The sequence below is a fragment of the Danio aesculapii genome, chromosome 14, assembly GCF_903798145.1.
Source record: "Danio aesculapii chromosome 14, fDanAes4.1, whole genome shotgun sequence".
NCBI lineage: Eukaryota > Metazoa > Chordata > Actinopteri > Cypriniformes > Danionidae > Danio > Danio aesculapii.
In genome coordinates, this window is record NC_079448.1 from 12,584,023 (window position 1) to 12,606,307 (window position 22,285).

The 22,285-nt window shown below is 36.6% G+C and overlaps 1 protein-coding gene across 1 annotated transcript; it reads right to left on the bottom strand.

Annotated features, from left to right (window-relative positions):
* Positions 1-1,584: 1,584 nt before the first annotated feature.
* On the bottom strand, positions 1,585-17,287 carry wfs1b (Wolfram syndrome 1b (wolframin)). The gene is made up of 8 exons (XM_056472406.1): positions 17,147-17,287; positions 14,869-15,111; positions 11,571-11,647; positions 11,347-11,491; positions 10,065-10,232; positions 8,507-8,584; positions 8,243-8,394; positions 1,585-4,988 (listed from the first exon to the last, which is right to left on the bottom strand). Exons 2-8 carry the CDS (start codon positions 15,101-15,103, stop codon positions 3,156-3,158), a joined length of 2,688 nt encoding a protein of 895 aa, XP_056328381.1. The 5' UTR covers positions 15,104-15,111; positions 17,147-17,287; the 3' UTR covers positions 1,585-3,155.
* Between the last annotated feature and the right edge of the window lie 4,998 nt (positions 17,288-22,285).

The window sequence follows — 22,285 nt, forward strand, 5'->3', positions numbered from 1 at the left end:
GGCATATTCATTTTCTCTCCAAATATAACTGATCAAATCCAATATTTTCCATTTAGACTATTCTGATTATGTTTAATTTTATATATATTATTTCATACCATTAATGGATTCGGTATCATCATATATGATGATTATAAAAACATTAGCAGCTCAGTGTGATATTGTAGAAGGGGAAATCAGTCCATTTGGATGTTATTTGTGGTTTGAGCAGGTAATCCTGCGCTTGAGCTGGTGCCATCGGTTTGTGTATTTTTGTAGGATTTTTTTCCTTTCTAAACTCAGAAACTGATCCTGTATCACTGGCTTTCAGATGAAGTAAGCCACTTGTCTGCCAGCCACTCTAACTCTTCTAGTTACTCGGGAAAAGGATGTCTGGAAAAAGTATGGTTTTAAGGATGTCTGTGGCTGACAAACCTAAGCTTCCAGAACGGTTTCAACAGATCCTAAGGTTTATGCATACTCTAAATGTAATAATAAAAACACATTCCGTGTCCTACATAACAGAAAACATTAAAAATATATATTTTTTGCTTGCTAAAGTCAGCATCACTACTACTACTGCTACTACTAATTATAGAAAAGCACCATTTTAAACACCACCATGTCATACAGTATTTATTAAAAAAAAATCAATTAAATATTAGACATCTTGCATAGATTTAAAACAATGGCAATATCCTGACTCTGCCCTATTTGCTAAATCTGATACCCGACATTCGAGTCAGATTACATTTTTACACTCCTTGATACAAAGCCTGAAAAGGATGTTGGATTGAGACTTTAATAATTATCATTTTAAGCAGAGGTTAAATGTTTTTATTTTTTTCTGAGCAGTGCATTCAGGTTTCAGGAGATACATTTATACTGCCATCTAATGGTTGTACGGTTCATAACATCTGAAATCACTGCCGCCTCATTGCACAAACTAGATTTATACATCCTCTTAAAACAATATGTATGGTGTTTGTTCATCTAAAACTTGCTGCCGTTATTATGGGGTGTTATGTGACTGTTTTGATATTCAGAGTGTTTTAAAACGTTGTTAAACAGTTGCTAGAGTTTTTTGTGGCAATTCATTGGCACAAGTCAAATGTGTCCACTCATAATCTCTTTAAGACGTGATGAAATACAGATTGAAATCGTAGCAAGACATAAAGCCAAAATAGGCTTACTGCGAGTAAATGGAGAGAACAGAGTTGATATGCAGGCATGTGTGTGGGTGTTTTCTCTCTGGCTGTATAGGGATGTTAAATAATAAGTGGCACTTCAGTGTTGACTGTTATATAATCAAATGAAAGCACATTCACATATTTATCGTACTGCAAATGTTATTTATAAAAGTGCTTATGTTCACACAGGACATATTCAAACTCTAGGCAATGTTTTAATAATGTGCAATGTAGTAGTCAGATTGTACCTTTAAAGCTATGTTCAGAAATACTCAGGGTTTGAAAGGTCTTCTTAAATCCCAAAAAGATATATATATATATATATATATATATATATATATATATATATATATATATATATATATATATATATATATATATATATATATATATATATATATATATATATATATATATATATATATAAAAAACAATCCTAAACTTAAGACTGTCTTCGACTGATTGTATTGTCCAGCATTTTCACAGAAATCTTCAACTGTGTTCTATTTGTCCTAAAATGCAAGTTACTTAATTCCAAGGCACACCCAAACATTGTTTTCCAAACACAAACTAAATTAGACATAGCATCATCTATTCAACATCAGTGAAAAAGGGGAAATAAGTGCATATAATGCTCACTGTAGAAGCTTTTTTAGAAATTTTGGCATCGGTTCACATTTCCTCACGATATTCAGGATGTTAACATACGTTTTGAATCAGTTTTGTAAAGTAGTTCAGGAATTGTAGTGGTATTTTATTTGGCACTTGTCTCACCAAGATGTCCATATCTGGTCCTGGTAGACCCCTGCCCAAAACGTTTATCTTTAACTCATTGGCATCCATGCTTGATTCTTGAGGACCACTGTCCTATAGCGTTTAGCTCCAAATTACACACACTAATCAGCTGATCAAAATTCGTACTGATTGGAATGTTCCAGGAAAGTGTGTTGGAGCTAAAGTGTGCAGGACCGTTGTTCTCCAGAAGCAAGATTAGACCATACCTGCCAACATTTGTCTCTGAAATTCTGGGCGACCGGTAAGGGGTGTAGCGGCGGTGTGTGTTTGTCTGAATTACAGTTGAGGTCTGGGTTAGTAACTGTACTGTGGTGTTTGTAACTGTTTGCCACTATGATCGTATACTATACTAAAGTTAAGGTACCAAAACGTAGCTTTTTGGTATTAAAAGTAAGGTGAAATTACAGGAGTTTTCCAGGGGAAATAACAAAACGGGAGGGTGGCGGGAGATGGGTCTGAAATACAGAAGACTCCCAGAAAAAAAGGGGGATGTTGGCAGGTATGGATTAGACACACCTGCTTTAATCCTAAATAAACACACCTGTACCAGCGAATGTAAAAAAGTAAATCCCATGTAGGTGTACTCTAGAAGACTGCAGTTAAACTATGCAGGAACATGACCCAAATGATCTCGAGGAGGGTGATCTCCTGTCTAGCAGAGTTCAGCTCCAGCTTGCCTCAACACACCTGTAAGAACGTTTCTAGTATTTCTAGAAATTGATTTGCTATTTCATGTGTGCTTATTTAGGTTAGGAGCCAAAATATGCAAGACATTGTCCTTCTAAGAGTAGGATTAGACATCACTGCTCTAAAAGTATTGGACACTGCTTTCTACAGCAGTGGTTTTAAATTTCATTTCTAAGGAGCCACCACTCTGGACAGTATATATAGCAGCCTATTTAACTAGACTGATTTAGATCAACAGCACATTAGGAGAGAGCTCCATTAACTGAGTGTGTTGGAAAAAAAAAAGAACTATCAAATGTGTAGAGTAGTGGATCCCTTGGATAAATTGAATCTCTGATCGCATCATTGTTCACTTTCATATTGGAAATGGACAAAACAAGATGACAACCCCTTTGGCGTTTTGATCATGCTTTCATCAAAAGCACTTCATCAAATTTCAACAGTCTCTTGCACATAAAAATTCAGTCTAATACTGCAGTGTATGCCAAATGTCCTTTAACAGTTTTAGACAGATACTTCTGTAGTAGCTGCAGTAGCATCCATCTCGGCTGAAAGTAGAGGATGGAAAACAAAATTGAAGGCAAATGCTAAGGCATTTCTGGCATTAACCCTCCAATCCTGCTCGATCTTGACCTGTCGTCGTATTGGTAGAAGAGGTGAGGCACAAGTCTTGCAGTGCAAGGCTTTAAGCTCAAACACTGGCCATTTACTGCCCAGTCTGCCCTCGAGTACTGTACTGAACTCCACCACGCTGCCTGAGCTGAGCGCCAGCAGGACTCGCCGGAATTCATTGCTTGCCCGCAATACAATGTCTTTTGTGGCATCATCAAAATCTTGTGCCCCATTGCGCCCCTTCTGGGGCATCCCCATGGTCACTTCAAACTTGTAGTGGTCAAAACGTTTGACATGACACTTGTGCTTTGCAAGTGTCTTGAGCTGACACAGAGGTTCAGCAGGTCCCGTCTGAGTCTCGTCACAGGCAGGGTACTCCTCTCCATACAGACATCGGACCCAGTCCGCTATTAAGACTGGAAGAAGGTTGACGACAGCTTGTGCCCCATTCTCAATCTCAGTGACACGAACATACTTAAACCGGCCCTCCCATGTCACTCGGTGTCCCTCCAAGTGACTGCAGAGTATCTGAGTATGTGCCATGTTACGCTCCTTCCAGGCACGAGGACCGCACAGGTCACTGTACTCCTGCCAGGTCAGGGTGGAGTTGTATACTTTCATGCCCTCTGAACGGTACACGTAGAACCAGCTGAAGAGCACCAGTGCTGAAATCCACACAAGGATCAACTTCACCACACTGCTACGACGCAAAGAGCGCAGCACTGCCAAAGGCGATACACTAAAACGAGTCCACCAGCGAAGCAGGACAGGCAGGACACAGATGCACACTGTTACGATCATTTTAGTCAGTTCCAGGGCAAGGAACCACTGCACCAGCTGAGCCAGCATTACAGCAGCTAGAGCCAGCGACAGCACGGGCAGAGCAAAGAAAAAAAGTAGGTAGCCCACAACTGAGCGCATTAGCCCCAATACAGTGGACTCTTGCAGCAGCGTAACAGACACTTCACACCAGATGAAGCACACCAGGTTGGGAAGAAGCACACAGTAGGTGCCACGTGCACCACCTGCAGTGGCCATACGGGTACACAAGAACAAGAGGTAGAGATAGAGAACACAAGGCACACCTACATGCATTACCAACCAGTCACCAAGGCGAATGCTGAACCAAGCGCCGCCAATTATACGACCCACCCAGCCTCCCAGCAGCTGATTAATGAATGTAAAAATGGCGGCGGCAACCTGGGAAAGCAAAGCAAATTTGGCATGCTGTTGTGCAGTTGGTCGCAGGCTCAAGTAGCTGCTTACAGTAAAGAAGACTGCAACCATAGCCAGTTCTGAACATGGCAACCAGGACTTGTCAGCCACAGGAAACGAAAAGATAAGGAAAAGTGTAGAAAGGAGGAAATAGAGGTATGGCTCAAGGTGATTCCATGTGAAGTTGGACTCAGCCTGCTCCAGGTCAATCCCCGGCTCAAAATGTGACAACATGGCGGTCAACGCTCTAAAGTTCTCCCATGCCTTGCTGTTCTGGAAGACTCGTAAGGTGCAGATGACCATTGACACAAAGGAGAGGTAGAATATAATTAGGGGAATGACGAGGACAAAGAACTCCAGGGTGAGGTTGGAGATGATGAAGAAGAAGATGAGGGTATTGACGTGATGAGTAGGTATAAGGGCGCTAATCCACTGCATGCCTGCACGCGATGCCCAGTCAATCAACACCTCTTTCACCTCCAACACTGCATGAAGAGGAAACTTTAACACCTGTAGGTATAAAGATAATATTGTTAACTAAAAACAATATTTGTTACACTGAATTGCTGGCTGTGCCTCAAAACATGGTGAGCTATATATCTAAATATTAGCAGTCAATAGCACATTTAGGCAATATCCCAATTCTATTTTTTTACTCCTGCCTATTCCCCTTGAAACAGAGTGTTAAGGTATGTCATCGCAATCTCTTACTTTATATGAGACAGATGATCATGACTGCTGTAATTATTCCAGTTGTATTATTTTTTTGGTAATTATCTTCAGGAAATCACCAAAGGCAATGATATAATGTTATCTTAATGATATAATGTGGCAATAAGCTTGTAACTGTACGGCCATATTCATCTATGTAAACGCACTGTAAAAAGCCCATTCCCAGCCACTAGACTTTTCTGAGAGGGTATTCGATTGTCAGATGTGAAAGTATGTAGTGGGACTGCTATAAAGGAGTTATTATTAGGCATTATAGATAGCGAAATTTAGTGGTTTTTATTTTAGCATGTTTTTTTTAAAGCATGATGGTAATACAAGAACGGTGTTATGAATGTATGAAAACATATGCTTGCTTGTCATAATTATTCATAATAATGACGAAAAAATACTAATTTGCATTTCCTGACTTCCATGCTGCTGTTGTAGCTGGTGTATTGCGGGACATTTTGTACCCCTTGGTTTCGGGTGTGGTCCTGAAAACTCTCAGTTTCAAGGGCTATCTAGCCCTTCCCCTTAGCTCTACACCTTCAAGCTAAAGAGAATTTAGACACCCCTACCCTTTCATGTGTACGCGCAAAACGGTTAAGGAGGGGGGCTAAGGGGTATAATTGGGCCTTACACTTTGTATTTCATTAAAGAGATCACCAGTGTTGGGCAGTAGCATACTAGCTTAACTACATTTCTCAGTAGCGTGGTGGTAGCATCGCTACTTTAAAAATCCAATAGCTTTTCAGTAGCGAAGCTATTTTTTTTTTGTCAAGTAGCGCAGTAGCGTCCACACAAGCTACATTAACCGATTGCAGATCAATAAGTGACAGCACCAACATTCATGGAGCTGTGAGGCCGGTGTCTAGCCGATGAAGGTAAATCCATATGATGGCGAAAATGACGATTTCTTCTTCTTCCGGTTTTACGATGGTTGACAACAAACTTTTTGGTGCGTTACTGCCACCTCTCGCTCTGGTCGGTGACGTCGCAAATGAATCATTGGGCTGACACAAGAAACTTGCTTGCTTTAATTACTATTATTTCATGATAGTTATTAATGATAGTACAATATGTAAGTTAGTGTAATTTAATGCGTATTCGTAAATATTTCCCTTTACTATACATTACTGTAGTATTTTAAATGCGTAACACCTGGTTTTATTCGATTTTTTGTTTTTGCTGTTATATACTATAATTTGTTTCTGTTTGGTAAAATATTGTTGAACTGAACAATTCAGCCTCATATGATTCATTGACAGTTTTAGTGATCACTAAGATATGAATGATAATTTAAGTTGCTTCGATTTAAAAATGAAAATTGCAAAAATACCTTAGATGTAGCTAAACTACTTTTGCAAAGTAGCTTTTAGCTTAGCTTGCTACATGTTCCAGGGTGTAGCTTTTAGTGTAGGTAAGCTACATTTTAACTAGTTTAGCTATTAGCTTAGCTCACTACACTTTTCAAGTAGCTTGCCCAACCCTGGAGATAGCTAAACCAAAGCTGAATATGTATGTTGTAATTTTAAACCCATAATACTTGTTAGGGATTTAAATAAAAACATTCCTTTATACATTTTTGACCACAATTGAGAAAATCCTAACAATCAAAATATGTTCTTTGTGTCAAGCAAGCCTGTTAAGCATATTTATCATATTTATTGTGCCCATATACATGTTGATTAATACCTTTTTTAACAAAACCCTAAATTAAATTTGTTAAGATTAAACTCACTCCGATTTAAAGAGTTTACCCCCCCCCCCCATCAAATAATGCCATCATTAGCTATGCTTCCATCCAAAGATGCAAATTAAATGTATGGAATAACTGGAATATCATATATAAAACATGCAAATAAAGCAGTGTTTTTATCTAACAAGTCAAAGAGAACAAAATAGTCACTTCCTGATTAACTGGCACCAAATATTAAAAGTAAAGATAGATCTGCTGCTGTAGGAGAAGCTGCATCAATCTTTTCTTTAATTAATAAATTACTTGAGACGCGAAGACATGAGATGCGGAGCACAGACACTCTTGACAATTCTGGAGGTATTTAGCGATATAATAACACTAATAAAGGTGTTTAAGAATGACCAAAACAATGACCATTTTAGATGTCTTACAGTGTGCTCAGCCTGCTGGTTTATCCATTCACACACATTTTTACCATCATATGAACTTTTATAACAAAATCACATTGCCTTTTTTTATGTGCACAGAAGAATTTGTTCAGTAAAAGTGTTTCCAGCACATCTTTTCTCATCAAATAAAAAGTATATGCGCATATCAAAACTGCAACTAAAAATAGTTGGATAGAAACGATACTCACTCATGACTTATTCCAAACCAGCTTAAGATTGTTTGTCTGTTAAAAATAAAAAAGTATTTTTAAAAAGTTGGAACCCTGTAACCATTGACTTCTGTATTACTCGTTTTTACGCACTATAGATGCCAACGGTTACAAGTTTCTAACATCCTTAAAATATCTTTTTTTTTAGCTCAACAAAACAAAAAACAACTAAAACTGGTTTGAAACAAGGGCAGGTTGAGAAAATTCTTGATGTACTTAAATTAGTTGCTTGCACTTTCAATTAAATGCAAATTATTAAGATTATAAAAAGCATAAATTCTGTTATTATGACATATTCAGATTTTAAAGATGTTGACTCTTTAAAATACAGATTTGAACTTTAAAATACAATCCCTGTATTTGTATTTAACAAGGTAACTACTTATATAGAAAGGCTGTAACACTGAGGATGTTATTTTGATGTACATTTGTATTACACACATGACATTCACCACAAGCTCAAATTTACTTGCAAAATTTATATAACATTTAATTTAGAATTTCATGTAATAAAAATGTGCTTTATACAGTTTGTTCGCATTCAATCTTAATGATTGTAAAGAACATTTCACAATTATAATCAGTTTCACTTTGGTTACCGTTTGGTTGCCATTTGTGTGGACAGCTGACTACATAGGTAGCCCACAATGAATCGGTACAGCAAGTTTTAACATCCAAGCAAAAACACAAGATCACCTTCTGGTGCAAAGGCAGTTCATCTGGATGTTTTACTGGCTCTTCATCATCGTCATCATCATCCCCTGCTACCCCTTCCATGGTTGGTGAAATACCCTCAGCGTATTGTTTGGTATTTTCAATAAACTCTTCTACACCAATACAATCAGTCTCTGCCAAAGCACAAATACACAAATTCAGGTTATTATATTTGTTTTTTATCACATACATAATGTCAGTATAAAACAAAAATAGACTCTAAAGGAAATATAATAATGCATTCACCATCTCTTGCCACTAAACTCTCCAAAACTTTTCTTTGTTTCTGTATTGGGCTGGAGAGAGGGCTGCTGGAAGCGCCATCTACAGGAGGACACATCACATGTCAAAGGTTTAGTAAGCCTCAAAATTATGCATCCTTTAATAACCTTTATGTCATTTCAAATACATAAACCCCTTTGTTTAAATAAAGAATACAAATTAAGATTTTTTTATTAAATTGTAGCAGTTTCTGTTCCTTCATTCACCCAAAAACCCTCATGAACACCACTATGCATGCAAATTTTTGTCTGTCTGACGGCTAGCCCATTTTTGGACCATTAGACCAGTGTTGTCAACTATTTTCAATGAAAAGGCGCCAAGCTCTGCCCGAAAAGTCGCTAAATCTCGCTAGATTACATCATTCGTCAATTTGCATATATTACTAACGTCATCACGTCCAATCATTACTGTTAGTTTGTGCATTTCTAGATGTTTCTCTTAAATAAAATGGCTCAATTTATTTCAATTGATATTGAAAAAATATTCATGAATGTTGAATACTGAAAAATCTGAAGCACTGTCTAAATTAAATTGATCAAAACATCTGGTAAAAAGTTTGTAAAGTATGCTGGGTACATGCCAGTATAGTGTAGTCAACCTAAACCTGTATTTGTTAGCAAAATTATAAGGTTAGTAGCGTCAAGTTGTATTTGGAATAAAATTTACACTAGCTACTCTTAGTTTCTGTGGAAATAGTGGCAACAAAGTGTTCCATGTTAGGCTAATTATCAATGTCAGAGAGCGGTCGTGCGAGTGTTAATGAACGTCACCTGTTAGCGCACCGGTCTCAAGTCTCATGGAGGAGTGGAAATATAAATGACAGGGACAACAGAGGATGATGAGAGTGGACCACCCTGGACACTTTGTGTTGTTTTGCTTTTAGTTTAGCGGTAGTCGCCGTGAGAGACTGCATCCGCACTTTGTTTTATGTTAATTTATCTAACTAAATTATTTAAAGTTCATTAGATCTCCGCTTCCTTCCTGATTTATCAACCTTGCTCCTATCAGATATTGTTAATTATGCCAATTAAAGTCCACATGAACCAGAAGTTGCGGAAACTTGTATTTCAGAATGTTGACCTACTTCCAACTGAAATAGAATAATGAGTAAGGGGGTTTCTTTTTTGTGCACTATTTCCTCATAACAAACTAACGGTAAGAGGGGTGTGGTTAAGAACCGCTACATCAAACATGAAAGCAAATGGTTAGACTTTGATTAAAGTTTACAAAAGATAAAAGGCTTTCAGTAGATTAACTTGCACAGATTAATGGTTCACCTAAAGAAGAACAATGTGAGGTAGAGAAATAAACATTGTAAATTTCAATTTCACACAGACATCAAATCTTACATTCATGATTTCTTTCAGTGTCATCTTTCGGCAGGATCCACACAGAGCACCCTATCCTTATTTTGAACAAGTCAGACTTGTTTTGGATCTACAATGACATATCTGTTCTGGAAGGTAACAAGTTTGCATCTCTAAAGATGGTTCATCACAACAGCACACTCCTGATGTTTTACCTGTGTTGAGCTGGCTCACATTTTCCAGAAGTTCAGAGGCCGTGATGTTTTTCTTGCGTTCTGGATTGAGTTTCCAATACATGAGCAGAGCTGCTTTCCTTACGCTGCGCTGAAAACGAGATTCACATGCCAGGGAACACACCTCCTCTCTGTTCTCCGCTGTGATGCCTGACACACAACATCTCATTTATTACAAAGTCAGTCTAATTGCAAGCAGGTTTGGTTAAGTTACATCAAAAAGTCATTGATTGCTAATTATTAATGACTAGTGGTGGGCAAAAATGCAAAATAAAAGTTTGTTTTGACATAATATTGGTGTTTATATTTATTATGTATATACAAATACACACTTGCATGTATATGTTTGAGAAACTATTTATATTTAGATATAAAATATATGATACAAATTGTATATACACATTTAAATATCTATGTAACAAAGTTGTCTTCTATAGTTTTGTTTCGGTGTATGTGTGTGTATCACATATACATTATAACACACATATATTTTGTCAAAACAAACTTTTACTTTTAATGCTATTAATCATGATTAAGTTTTGCCTAGCACTACTCATTTCATAATTGCAATTGTCTTTAAATTACTTTTCTAATTACTTTGAAAAGTAACTTAGTCAACTTACTTGACTAAATACTAAATATCCACACAAATTTCAATGCGTGGACAATAAAAAAAAATAAAATTTTGATTTTAAAATTTGAATATATCAGGACCTTTAAGCTTTCTTTAAAAAAAAAAACGTAATTTTAAACAATATATGTATAAAAAAAATACATGCCAGATATTTGCATAAACTTCTAAAACAGTTCATTGTTTCTTAACATAATAAGAATAATTTTAGACAAATAAAATCTTCATTAGTTGAGAAATTAGTCAGTTAAAAAACCTAAGAAAAAAAAAACCTAAATAACAAAAAAAAAAAAATTTCATGAACTATTTTCTCAAATAATTTGTAAGACAAAAATTATTTTTAAATATTTGTAAGATTGAAAAATATAATTATTCTGCAAATTATACATTACTCTGCTTCTCTGAATTGATTTATATACAACTGTTGAATTTATGTGCCATAATTAAGACAAGTAGCTGTAATTAAATGATCTAATAATAAAAACATAATCCCTTACTTTATATTTCAGGAGAAAAGTCACTTAATTACAGTAACTAGAAAACTTTGTAACTAATTACTCCAAAGACTGTTTGCAATTACAGAGAAAGAGATCCATGTTTTAATCTAGATACAATAAGAAGTCTGATGTTTACCCCTCCTGTCATGCAGGCAGCGCTGTAGCAATTTCACTGCATCTTTTCTTCCATTTTTGCCTGCCTGGAGTAGCCATGTTACAGCAGTAACAGCATTCACCTCTTCATCTTCTTGCTCGGCTAGTCTCAGGTAATATCTACCAATCTGTCCAACAACACAAGTGTAAATTATTTTAATTACTTTAGAGATACAACATGCTTTTGTTTATTTGCAGCATTCTGACCTCTGTCTGTGCTTTGGCGTCTCCATTCTTTGCCCTCTGTTTAAGATCATCAATGCTCAGCTCCTCTGTGATTTCCCCTTAAAAAAAAAAAACATGCATTTGCTTTTCAAATCAGATGTTCAGCAGTGAATGCACACACCACCTTATTTGACTGTTCAGGCCGTGTGTTCAGGCATTTTATAATTTGTGTCTAAGCTGAGTGCACGTTCTTGATTTCTTGAAAAAGAAATCTTTTCTTTTGGAAAAAAAAAAAAAAAAAAAAAAAAAAAAAAAAAAAAAATATATATATATATATATATATATATATATATATATATATATATATATATATATATATATATATATATATATATATAAATAAAGACAGCTGTCAATATATCATTGTCGCATAGACAGTGGATTGATATTTGATACAGTAGCTGTGTATGTTGTAATCTCAGAAGTTGGACTGCATGATACTGAAAATATCTGATATTGTGATATTTAATTATTCTGCAATAAATATTGCGACATGAATACAGTTTTGCAAGATTGAATAAGAGCTTTTGATGGTTTTCTGGGGAGTCTAACAGTATTCTGGTACAGAAATGTAATAGTTACAATGCAAAAATGCTTGTCTTTGTCTCATTTCTAGTATCTAAAAAATCTTAGATCAAATAAAAAAATATTGTTTTGATCCAAAACCAAACCAAAAGTGTTTCAGGAGTAGTTAATGTGTCGGTGCTCTTTGGATAAGGGATTCATAAAGATACACAATGAAATCGTAAGTGCAAGGTACTAAAAAAAGTTTTCAGAAGAAATAAGGCAAAATTAAGATGTTTTCCCATAAAACAAGCTAAATTATATTTCAGTGGGGTAAGTAAAATAATCGTATTTTCGCTTTGAGTTTAAAAGTTGAATATTTGGATTAGAAATAAGACAAAATATCTTAACAATTTTTTCTAAATTGTATAAATTCTCTATAAATACAGTAATTAAATACAATTCTGTAGCTCCTGGTACACTATAATCCAGACATTGCATAGCTTGCAATGTGACTACTGCGGATGTGCACACTGCAATACGATATACTAAAACAATATATTATGCAGCCCTACTCAGCAGCAAAGACCAGGGGCCTCATGTACAAAGACTTGCGTTGAATTCATACTAAAACATTGCGTACGGACAAAGCTGTAAATGTGCGTACGCAGTAAAAAAATCAGATGTATGAAACCCTGCGTACGCGGAATCCCACGCATATTCTCTTTGTACATCCGAATTAACATGAAACTGAGCGCACGTGCACGAGCGCATAACCCCTCCCTGCCTCTTCCCGCTTATTAATATGGTAATGACTCCACTTTGGCAAAACCAAACGAAAAAGCAATGGCAAAAGCAAGCAAGAAGAGAAACTTCACAGAATGTGAATTGGAGGTGCTCCTATCGGAGGTAGACTGGAGAAAAACTGTGTTATTTGCAAGTTTGTCCTCCGGAATTAGTTACAAAGGAAAACAAAACTAGAGTGTGAAATGGTCCGATGTAAAGGTGCAGGTTAAGAGGAAAACAGTGGTGCACCGTCAAAGTGTGGACCAAAGAGGCGGGGGAACAGGGTATGCTGAACTAACACCCTTTGAGGAGAGAGTTGCCTCAATTGTGGGCGACACTTTACTGTCTGGAGTAGTATCCGTGTCTGTGGGAGACACAAATGTATTAGAGGAACACTTTGTTAGGGCGGTATAGCAGCACCCCTCCACTCTTATCAAGGCAGCGCCACCGGCATTTCAGCTGCCCAATCGCCCGCTCTACAACTGACCGAGTGCGAGAATGGGCCTCCTTGGAGCCTCATCCTATCTATGTTGTTTATGGGGATAAATGAATCATAGGTTGACCAAGGCCACAATATGTGTTAAGCGCATTTGAGCGTCACATATTATTTGCACATTTCTTGAATGGAAATGTTTCCGATTCACATATGCAAATTCATCTTCAGATGGCGCCTTTATTGCAATGTGCGTGCAGTCGATCGCTGCGATTTCTGCAAATTGCGCTTTAATGTTTGGCTGGTCAACTGCATGGTATGGAAACCTTATATACCTGCTAAACATGCGAATGATCCCGTCCCATGCAGCTGCCATTGCACACTCAAAGATGACTGGCTTAACCCAGAGCGGTCTGCCATTTCCCTTTGGAAAGAACCAGTTGCCAGAATACTTTGTTGGTGCCATACTTTGTAGTGTGCAAATTAACATAATTGCCTTTAGGAGTCGCCAATGGAAATAAAACAAACACACACAAGAAATGCACGCACACCAGACACGAAGTTGGCGTGGACCAACGCACATTCTCACATTAATAAATCTCATCGTTAATAAATCCAACATAGCGTGAAATCTGGCGTACGCTAAGTGTTTGTGCGTACGCAGCATTGATACATGAGGCCCCAGGTGATTTCAAGCTGGATTCTGCTTTGAGATCTTGCCAGATGCACTGTAAAAGTCTGACTAAAGAACAGTTAGTGTATGAAATGAATAGTTGAAAGATCTTCTCCAGAGTCTCACCCACCCTGATCTAATCAACAAAACAGTGCCCCTCAGACCTCTACATTATCACAGAGACAAAGGAAGGTTTACGTACAACTTTAAAGATGACAAGGGCACCAATACCACAAAAGGTGATCGTGAAAGTGATCAACTGATTCGACATACTATAGAGAAAGACAGGCCTGGAAAATTCTTTCAAATAATGTAACTATGAATAACAGTTCACCCATAAATGACATCTAAATTTACTCACCCTTTTCTCCCCTTCTATTTCTTCTTTTTTTGTCCCCAACAGAAAAAACTCAGAAGTAAAATACCCACAAAATAACTTCTTTTGCACATAACGTAAAAGTTTATGGTCCTCACTAACTTCTATAAGAGTGAAAAAAGAGATCCAAGAATAGTTTGGCTACCAGCATTCTTCAAAACATTTTCCATCAGAAGAAATTCATTTAAGCTTGGAACAAGTAAATTTAGTTAATGATGACAGAATTTGTGGATGTACTATTCCTTTAACAGACATCGGTGTAGCTAACTTGCTAATAACAAAGGATTTCCGATATCTAGAAATAGCTCCTCTGACAAGAACACTTGTGCCTGTGTGTTAGAATAGCTGAACTAAACGAACACAATGACTCATGACACAAGATATTCTTGGGGAATACCAATGTGGAAGTCATCTGACTACTCTTGACCGGATGAAACAATGTATGGCGCTAATTTAAACGTGGTGGTTTAGCAAACTGTGAGCTGGTAAATGTGGGGTGAATCTGTACCCTGAGCAGGAAACGCTGATTGTCCTGAAAAGGCAGTGCTGGAATTGCTGGCTGCGTTCAGCTGGGATCGACCTGTCTGTGAGGCGAGATGTGAAGGCGGTGTCATGGCTGAAGAAACAGGGCTGGGTGTTGAAGAAGAAGACACTGGATGAATGTTGTGTCCAGACACAGAGAACGCTGGAGGAACAGGTGATGCTGGGGCCGACAGCTGAGATTCAAGCAGAGATGTGTCCATTTTTAAGCCTTGAAGAAAGAAAAAAAGACAAAGAAAATGACAAGTGATGTTGAAAATTACAGAGTTAATTTTTCTTTTTCAAAAAAGCAAATGTATGAAACACTGTTCTCCTTTTTTTGATAAGAGGAAATATCATTCTTTCATTTTATTTTTTTTTTGTTTAAAACATATTTTAAATGACTTAAAAAAACTAAAACTTTAAATTATTAATAAAAAAACTAAAATAAATAAAAAAAAAGATGAGGACATTTAAAAGAAAACTCCAGAATAGTTGTAACAAAGTGAAGACAGCACTTCGAATTCAGCTGAGTTGGAATGAACCCTGATAATTCTCCGTTCAGACATTTTATACAGTTTCTTCCCATTTGATCATGTTAATAAGGATTCTCTTTGAATGTTGATTAAGAACAATCCCAGACCTTTTGGTAGACTCACTCAACATGGTTTCTCCTTAAATGTAAATTAGGCATAACAATAGGGTGTTACCCCTCCATTCCCAGATCTTTGATTGACTTACGAGTGAGAGCACTCACTGTTTAAAATAGATGAGGTTAAAAGAATCCCCTTTGATCAACAGATGGTTCTTGATGACTTCCCATGCGACAGTAAGCACTATTTAAATATTTGAATATTTCACTTGAAAAACTCTCCTCTTTTTGATAATTAAGCACTTTGTTAAGAAAGGAGCACACACTTACAAAATGAAGTAGAAGTTGGGATAGAGGTAAAGTTGGTTTTAAATTCACACATTCGTTCAGTGACAACTTGTGACACACTCCCTATACTGTTTACCACGGCACTTTCAATATTCGGTCTGAAATAACCTGCAAGTGTGACTTGAAAACAACATTAACACTGTTTATTTGACCGTGAACAATGTTGTACTTTGATAGTCATTGGCTGCTAATATGATTTCGCTATTTAGAGTTTGCAAATAATACTTTTATGAAATTATATTATTAAGAGGAAAGTCCGAATGTGCGAATATAAAACCAACTTTACCTCTATGAAGTTGGGTCAAGGCAGACTAATTTCTTGCAGTTTTTTTGTTTTATGACTTGTAGATTGAGTAAAATGTCTTTTTTTTATTCTGTTACCTACTAATAATTATATTATACTATTTTGTTTTTTAGAAATTTTAGGAAAAATTAAGACATTTTTTTAATAGTTTAAATAAAATGTATGAATAAAATGCTGTCATGTGGTGGAATAACTCTGTAAATGAAATTTACAGGTAACAATAAATGAAAACATTTTTTATTCTGACAAATTGTTATTTTACGATTACAGATCTCTATAATAAAGTAATTAGAGCTTTAAAATGAAACAAATATTAACATTTCACTCAAACCCATACCAAATAAGTCAAACGTTTCGGGTGATCTCTTTTTGGCTCACGTTAATGCATTAAATGATTTTTTATAGTTAAATTACTGACTGCTTTTCATGGAAACTCTTTAATGGAAGCTTGAGGTAAAGTTGGTTTTATATTCACACATTCATTCCTTTTTAAACAGTGACAATTTGTGACACGCTAACGTTACTTTGGATATTCGATCGGAATTAGCATGCAAGTTTGACTACAAAACAACATTAGCACTATTTCATTGACTGTGAACAATGTTGTACTTTGATAGTCATTGGTTGCTAATATGATTTTCCTATTTAGAATTTGGAAAGAATACTTTTCTGAAATGATATTATTAAGGTGAAGGTCTAAATGTGCGAATATAAAATCAATCAATATGAAGCTGAACTCTGTCATTGCTCACTCGTGTCACCTTCACAGCTGACCGGCGGAACAGAAAGTAAACTTACACTCATTAGTAAACAAACACACATAAATGAACAAAACTGCGTCAAACTGACCAACAACGCAACAGGGAGCAAACAAACACCCGAGCACTCACAGTCTGTTTGTAAACGCCTTTTCTTCTCTTTCTTTCTTCTTTGTTTTGTTTTGCAGACATACATAAATAAAACTATTCAGCGAGTCTTCATTCACTGACTGCAATGTAATTTCTGCCGCTTTATTTCTCCTACCTGAGCTCCTCGATCAGTCCATCATTTGGCAGTGCTGTCCGCACAGCTTTTGTTATTTTAGCCAGACACGGTCTAAGTTAAGTAAGTGATGAGAAGAGGCCTGTCCAGATGCAGCTGACTAAATAAACCCTCCTTTGCTGACTGGCTGGACCAGAATGTTGACATTGTCCTATTCAAGTTCCTGTTGCTGCCTCTGTCGCTTTTCAAAATAAAAGACCTAAAAATAAAATAAAATAATTTTTAAAATAATAATCATTTTTAATTGTCAAAAAGCATATATCAATTTTACTACATGGGGCTTTTATAAATGTTGGAAAATGTATCTTCATCTAATGTTACCTGCACTAAAAAGTTGTTATAGGCTCCATCAAGTAATAAAATTAATGTAACCTTTGTTATAAGATCTGTGTATATAAGTGTTGGATGTGCAATAAAATGCAAACTGTTTTTGGTAACTTTAAGTAGCATTGTTTATAGCCTGCCTATAATTTTGGATCAGTTTGGACTACATTGTAAGAAAACAAAGATGAAATGGTACTGAAGAATTTCTGCCTAGACAAGTCTAATGTAACATATAAGTTTACATTTACAGTAACTCTAAAACATTTTTAAAGAATAAACTAGGAAAATGTCTTCATATGCAAAAACACAAATATGAATGAATAAAAAATTTAAGGAAATAATTATTTTGAAATTTATTTCATAATTTGTGTATTTTTCCACTTCTTGTATTTAACATTAACAACTGCACTGACTTGATCACTTCAGCTTAGTCCCTGTTAATCTGGGACTGCCACAGCAGAATGAACTGCCAATTTCTTTATTTCTTTGGCATATGTTTTATGCAGCAGATGCCCATCACTAAACAAAATGATTCATTCACCATACCCTCAAAGTCTTTTGGTGACCCTCACCAAACCTCAGTGTCTTCTGTTGACCCTCACCATCCCTGATTGTTCTCTAGTGAGCCTTGCCAACCCTTAGTGTCTTTTGGTGACCCTCGCTGTCTTCTGATGACCCTCACCAGCCCTCAGTGTTTTCTGGAGACCCTCACCAACTCTCTGTATTTTATGGAAACCCTCACCGTACCTCAATGTCTTTTGGTGACCCTCTCCAAACCTCATTGTCTTCTGTTGACCCTCACCATCCCTGATTGTTCTCTAGTGACCCTTGCCAACACTTAGTGTCTTTTCGTGACCCTCACCAAACCTCAGTGTCTTCTGTTGACCCTCACCATCCCTGATTGTTCTCAAGTGACCCTTGAGTAAACACACACTCATAACACACCAAATGTATGTGTTTATTAACATGCATTTACATGGATTTCTCTTTAAAACAAACATACACTTTTTTCATGAAACTTTTTAATAGGTAAATCTGCAAACAAACAGACTTTGTATGTTTTTTTTACTGCATTGCAAAGTTTAATAAAACTCATGAATTTATTTTAAAATGCGTGACAAAGCTGACACAAATAAAGCATTTTAAGCATTCTCAAAAACCAAACAGCCACTATTTCCACCGCTGAACGCTTCATACACGGTCTCCTCTGGCATCATTTTCACTGTTGCTCTTCAGCATTAGTATGCATCGGTCCATCTGCAGGAGCCAGTGCTGTTGGTCATGCAGATTGACTCTTGAGTAAGGCTCCACCGAATCATGCATGTCTCTCAAGTAACATTTATTTTCATCACAGGGCTCCTTAAAGCAGTGAGTGACCTGTAAAGATCACAGATTGAGTTATTTACTGTCATGCCACAACATCAGCTGCTTTACTACTTCAACAACTACTATAAAATAAGTTAATAATACTAGTATGTATATAAAAGTTTAAAAATGCACCAGTACGGTTTGTAATTTCAGTTTATCCCATCTATTTCTCATACAAACTGTCCCATAACATTTTGTTCACATAACCAGTTTTTACAGTATGGTTCGGTATGCTTTTATGGCCGTTTCCACTGTCAAAAGGTACCTAAAAGTGAACCGTACCATACCACTTTTTGGGTACCCTTTGCAAAGCAATAGCACAACAAAACGGTACCTAAAGGCCGAGCAAGATGCACAACTGAATGCTATTGGTTTTCAGAGATACATCACTTGCTCATGGAACAAGCTAGAATGAATACAAAGGAACCATATTTAAATACACAGCTGAGACATTACACCATAATACATACATATAATAATGAGGCATTGTCGACACGAGCTCAAACAAACCTTGTTTTTTTGTCTTGATGAACAGCCTCAAAGCCAAGAAGAAGAGCAGAATCTACCCTGTGCCCCGTAGTTTTTACAAGGCCATCTAAAGCGAAAGCTGTTTTGCTTTCTTACTTGCGCTTGCCGCGCGTCTATATTTGAAATAACAAACTTCTTGAGCTGATGATAATAACGTGCGCATGATTATTGAAGTGCCTCTGACATCCGATGCTTTCAGAAACGGACAAACACACACACAAAAAAAAATAAAACAAAGGAGAAGCCGGAAAAAACAAAGGACAGAATCCCTAAGGATTTTTTGGACTATTATGGAATGACAAAATTACTTTCTAAGAAGAGGCTACACGTGCTGGTGAAGATTAAAGATACAGATGAGAAGTTTGCACTGACTGTGGGCTATGTTGCGTGTTGTTTTTGAACCCAGATAAGGACTAAATGTATGCTGTGGGTAGTTTTTCTTTAATCGGTGTTCATAAATGTTGCATTTATTTATTTATTTGTTTATTTTATATAATTGCAGACATTACACATCATTGATCTGCAGTTATAATCAAATTATGTTCACAGTAAGGTTTGTAATGAACATTACTCAAGTATTTATGTGTATAAAGCATCTGTTTTGTTAGAAGTGCTTCTCATATGATATGTGAAGACCAGTACAGCTTTACTGTGACATTTCCTCAAGTGAGAATGACGTTGACTGAATCTTTCGTGCACCACGCCCACCAAAAGAGTACCTTTGGTACCCTTTTAACAGTGGAAACGCAAGCCTGATAAAGGTGAACCGTACCGATCTGTACCGTAATCAGTGGAAACAGGCCATAATTTGCAAGTGAAAAAATCAGAAACAGCCATGGTAAAACTTGATTGATGCATCATTAAATATATTACATACAACAATATTTCTACTGAAATCTCAAAGCTTGTTTGTTTGTTTTTCTACTGTAATAAAATGAACACTGGTTTCAATGAAAAGTGATGGAACATTATAAAGACCCTGTGACAGTCATATTTAAGTCAGATTTATGATGAGTTTTGTTGTCTTGAAAATGTGAAGTTTGTCAAACAAAGGCAGCAGTTAAATTTAACTAGGCTGATAATGTGAGAGACGCCTATAAAATGTAATATTTTCTTATAAAGATTATTATTTCTATATATAGTGGAACAATAAAACATAATACATGGTTTAGATTTTTTAATATTGATTACACAGACCACAACTGGTCTGCCAATAAGTCTAAAATATATTTTTCTTCTTAAGAAATGTAACAAAAATAAAGATGATGATAGATGCGTTGTAAAGTCAGAATGCAGTTGTAACCGGGTGAAAAAGTAACTTGTTTGATTACTTATTAATAAAAAAGGAATTCTGTTTGTAAAGCTTTTTATTTATAATACCAGTTTTTCTAGAGTATGTGATTGACATTTCACAGTGACAACAAAATTAGGTTGTGCAACACTCACCATATATTTAAGAATTCACTCCACTTTCCATGTGTCATTATTGAAACCCTTCTGTCCTCCTCTCTCCACAGAACCTAATCCTGTAGAAGATCCCCCTCCTCCACTCCTTGTCGAAGAGGGCTCCATGTACACGGTAAAGGAGATTATCAATTCTAGAGGGCGTGAGGGTAGACTGGAGTTCTTAGTCCAGAAGAAGGGTCTTGGGTTCCAAGGGAGGACATTCTAGATCCAGTCTTGCTTGAGGAGTTCCACAGTTTCCATCCCGAATGTCCTGCTCCCAGAGGCCGTGAAAGGAAATATAACAGCCAGGCAAGGTTTTCCCAACTCACAGTCTCCGATCACAATCACCTGAATTCTGATTAGCCCCACATGAATGAACCGCCAATTTATCCAGCACGTTTTAACGCAGCAGATGCCCTTCCAGGCGCAACCCATCACTGGGAAACATCCATTCACACTCATACACTACGGACAGGTTAGCTTACCCAATTCACCTGTACCACATGTCTTTGGACTTGTGGGAGAAACCGGAGCACCCGGAGGAAACCCACACGAATGTGGGGAGAACATGCAAACTCCACACAGAAATGCCAACTGACCCAGCAACCTTCTTGCTGTGAGGCGACAGCACTACCTACTGCGCCACTGCATCGCCAGATAATTTTTCAATATTTTAATAAACTGTCATAGTACTCACAGCTCTGGTCTCCATCCTCCTTCTGTGACACAATTATATGCTAAATATTTAAATAGATAAAAGTACAACAATAAAATAAAATCTATAAGAATAACACAAGTTTTCTTTTTTCACAACAAAGCAAATTTTACATTTGTTTATCACATTATTTTCAAGCGATTACAAAAATGCTGAAGTATTGCCTTGTATAAATATAAAAGTGCTCAGAAGGGCATATGTGTGTTTATCCACAGTAAGCAGGACATGTCAGAGGCTGTATTTTACCATTTATGCTTTTATCACAAACAGATTCAGGCATAGCCATATACTGAGGGCTGTTTTTGAGTGTATATACATATATATGGTGTTTAAGTAGCTATGTGAGACTGTAGTGCATGATCTGCTGATGAAGGATGTGTGCTGTAACCATGGTGACAGAGCTTGCTGCATTGCTGAACAGATCAGCCAGTGCAGCCCTCGTCTAAAGCCAGAATATGAATGCTTTCCCTTACAAGACATTCTTCCAGTGTCACACATTTCCCAGCAATCTTTATTTACTCTGTTTCAAGTTTAGTTTCTTGTCAGCCAGTAAACAATGAAGATAAGTTTACAACAAACTGACACCAGTCTTTAATAAAACGAGGAAGCGCACACAATGGCAAGAGCAAGATGATCAGATCGTATTTCTTCTTCTTCTTTTTTTCCTAAAGCTTTTTTTCAATGTTATGATGTTCCAGCTTTTGGTTTGTGCACCTAGTGTGTGTTTGGGTGTTTTTAGG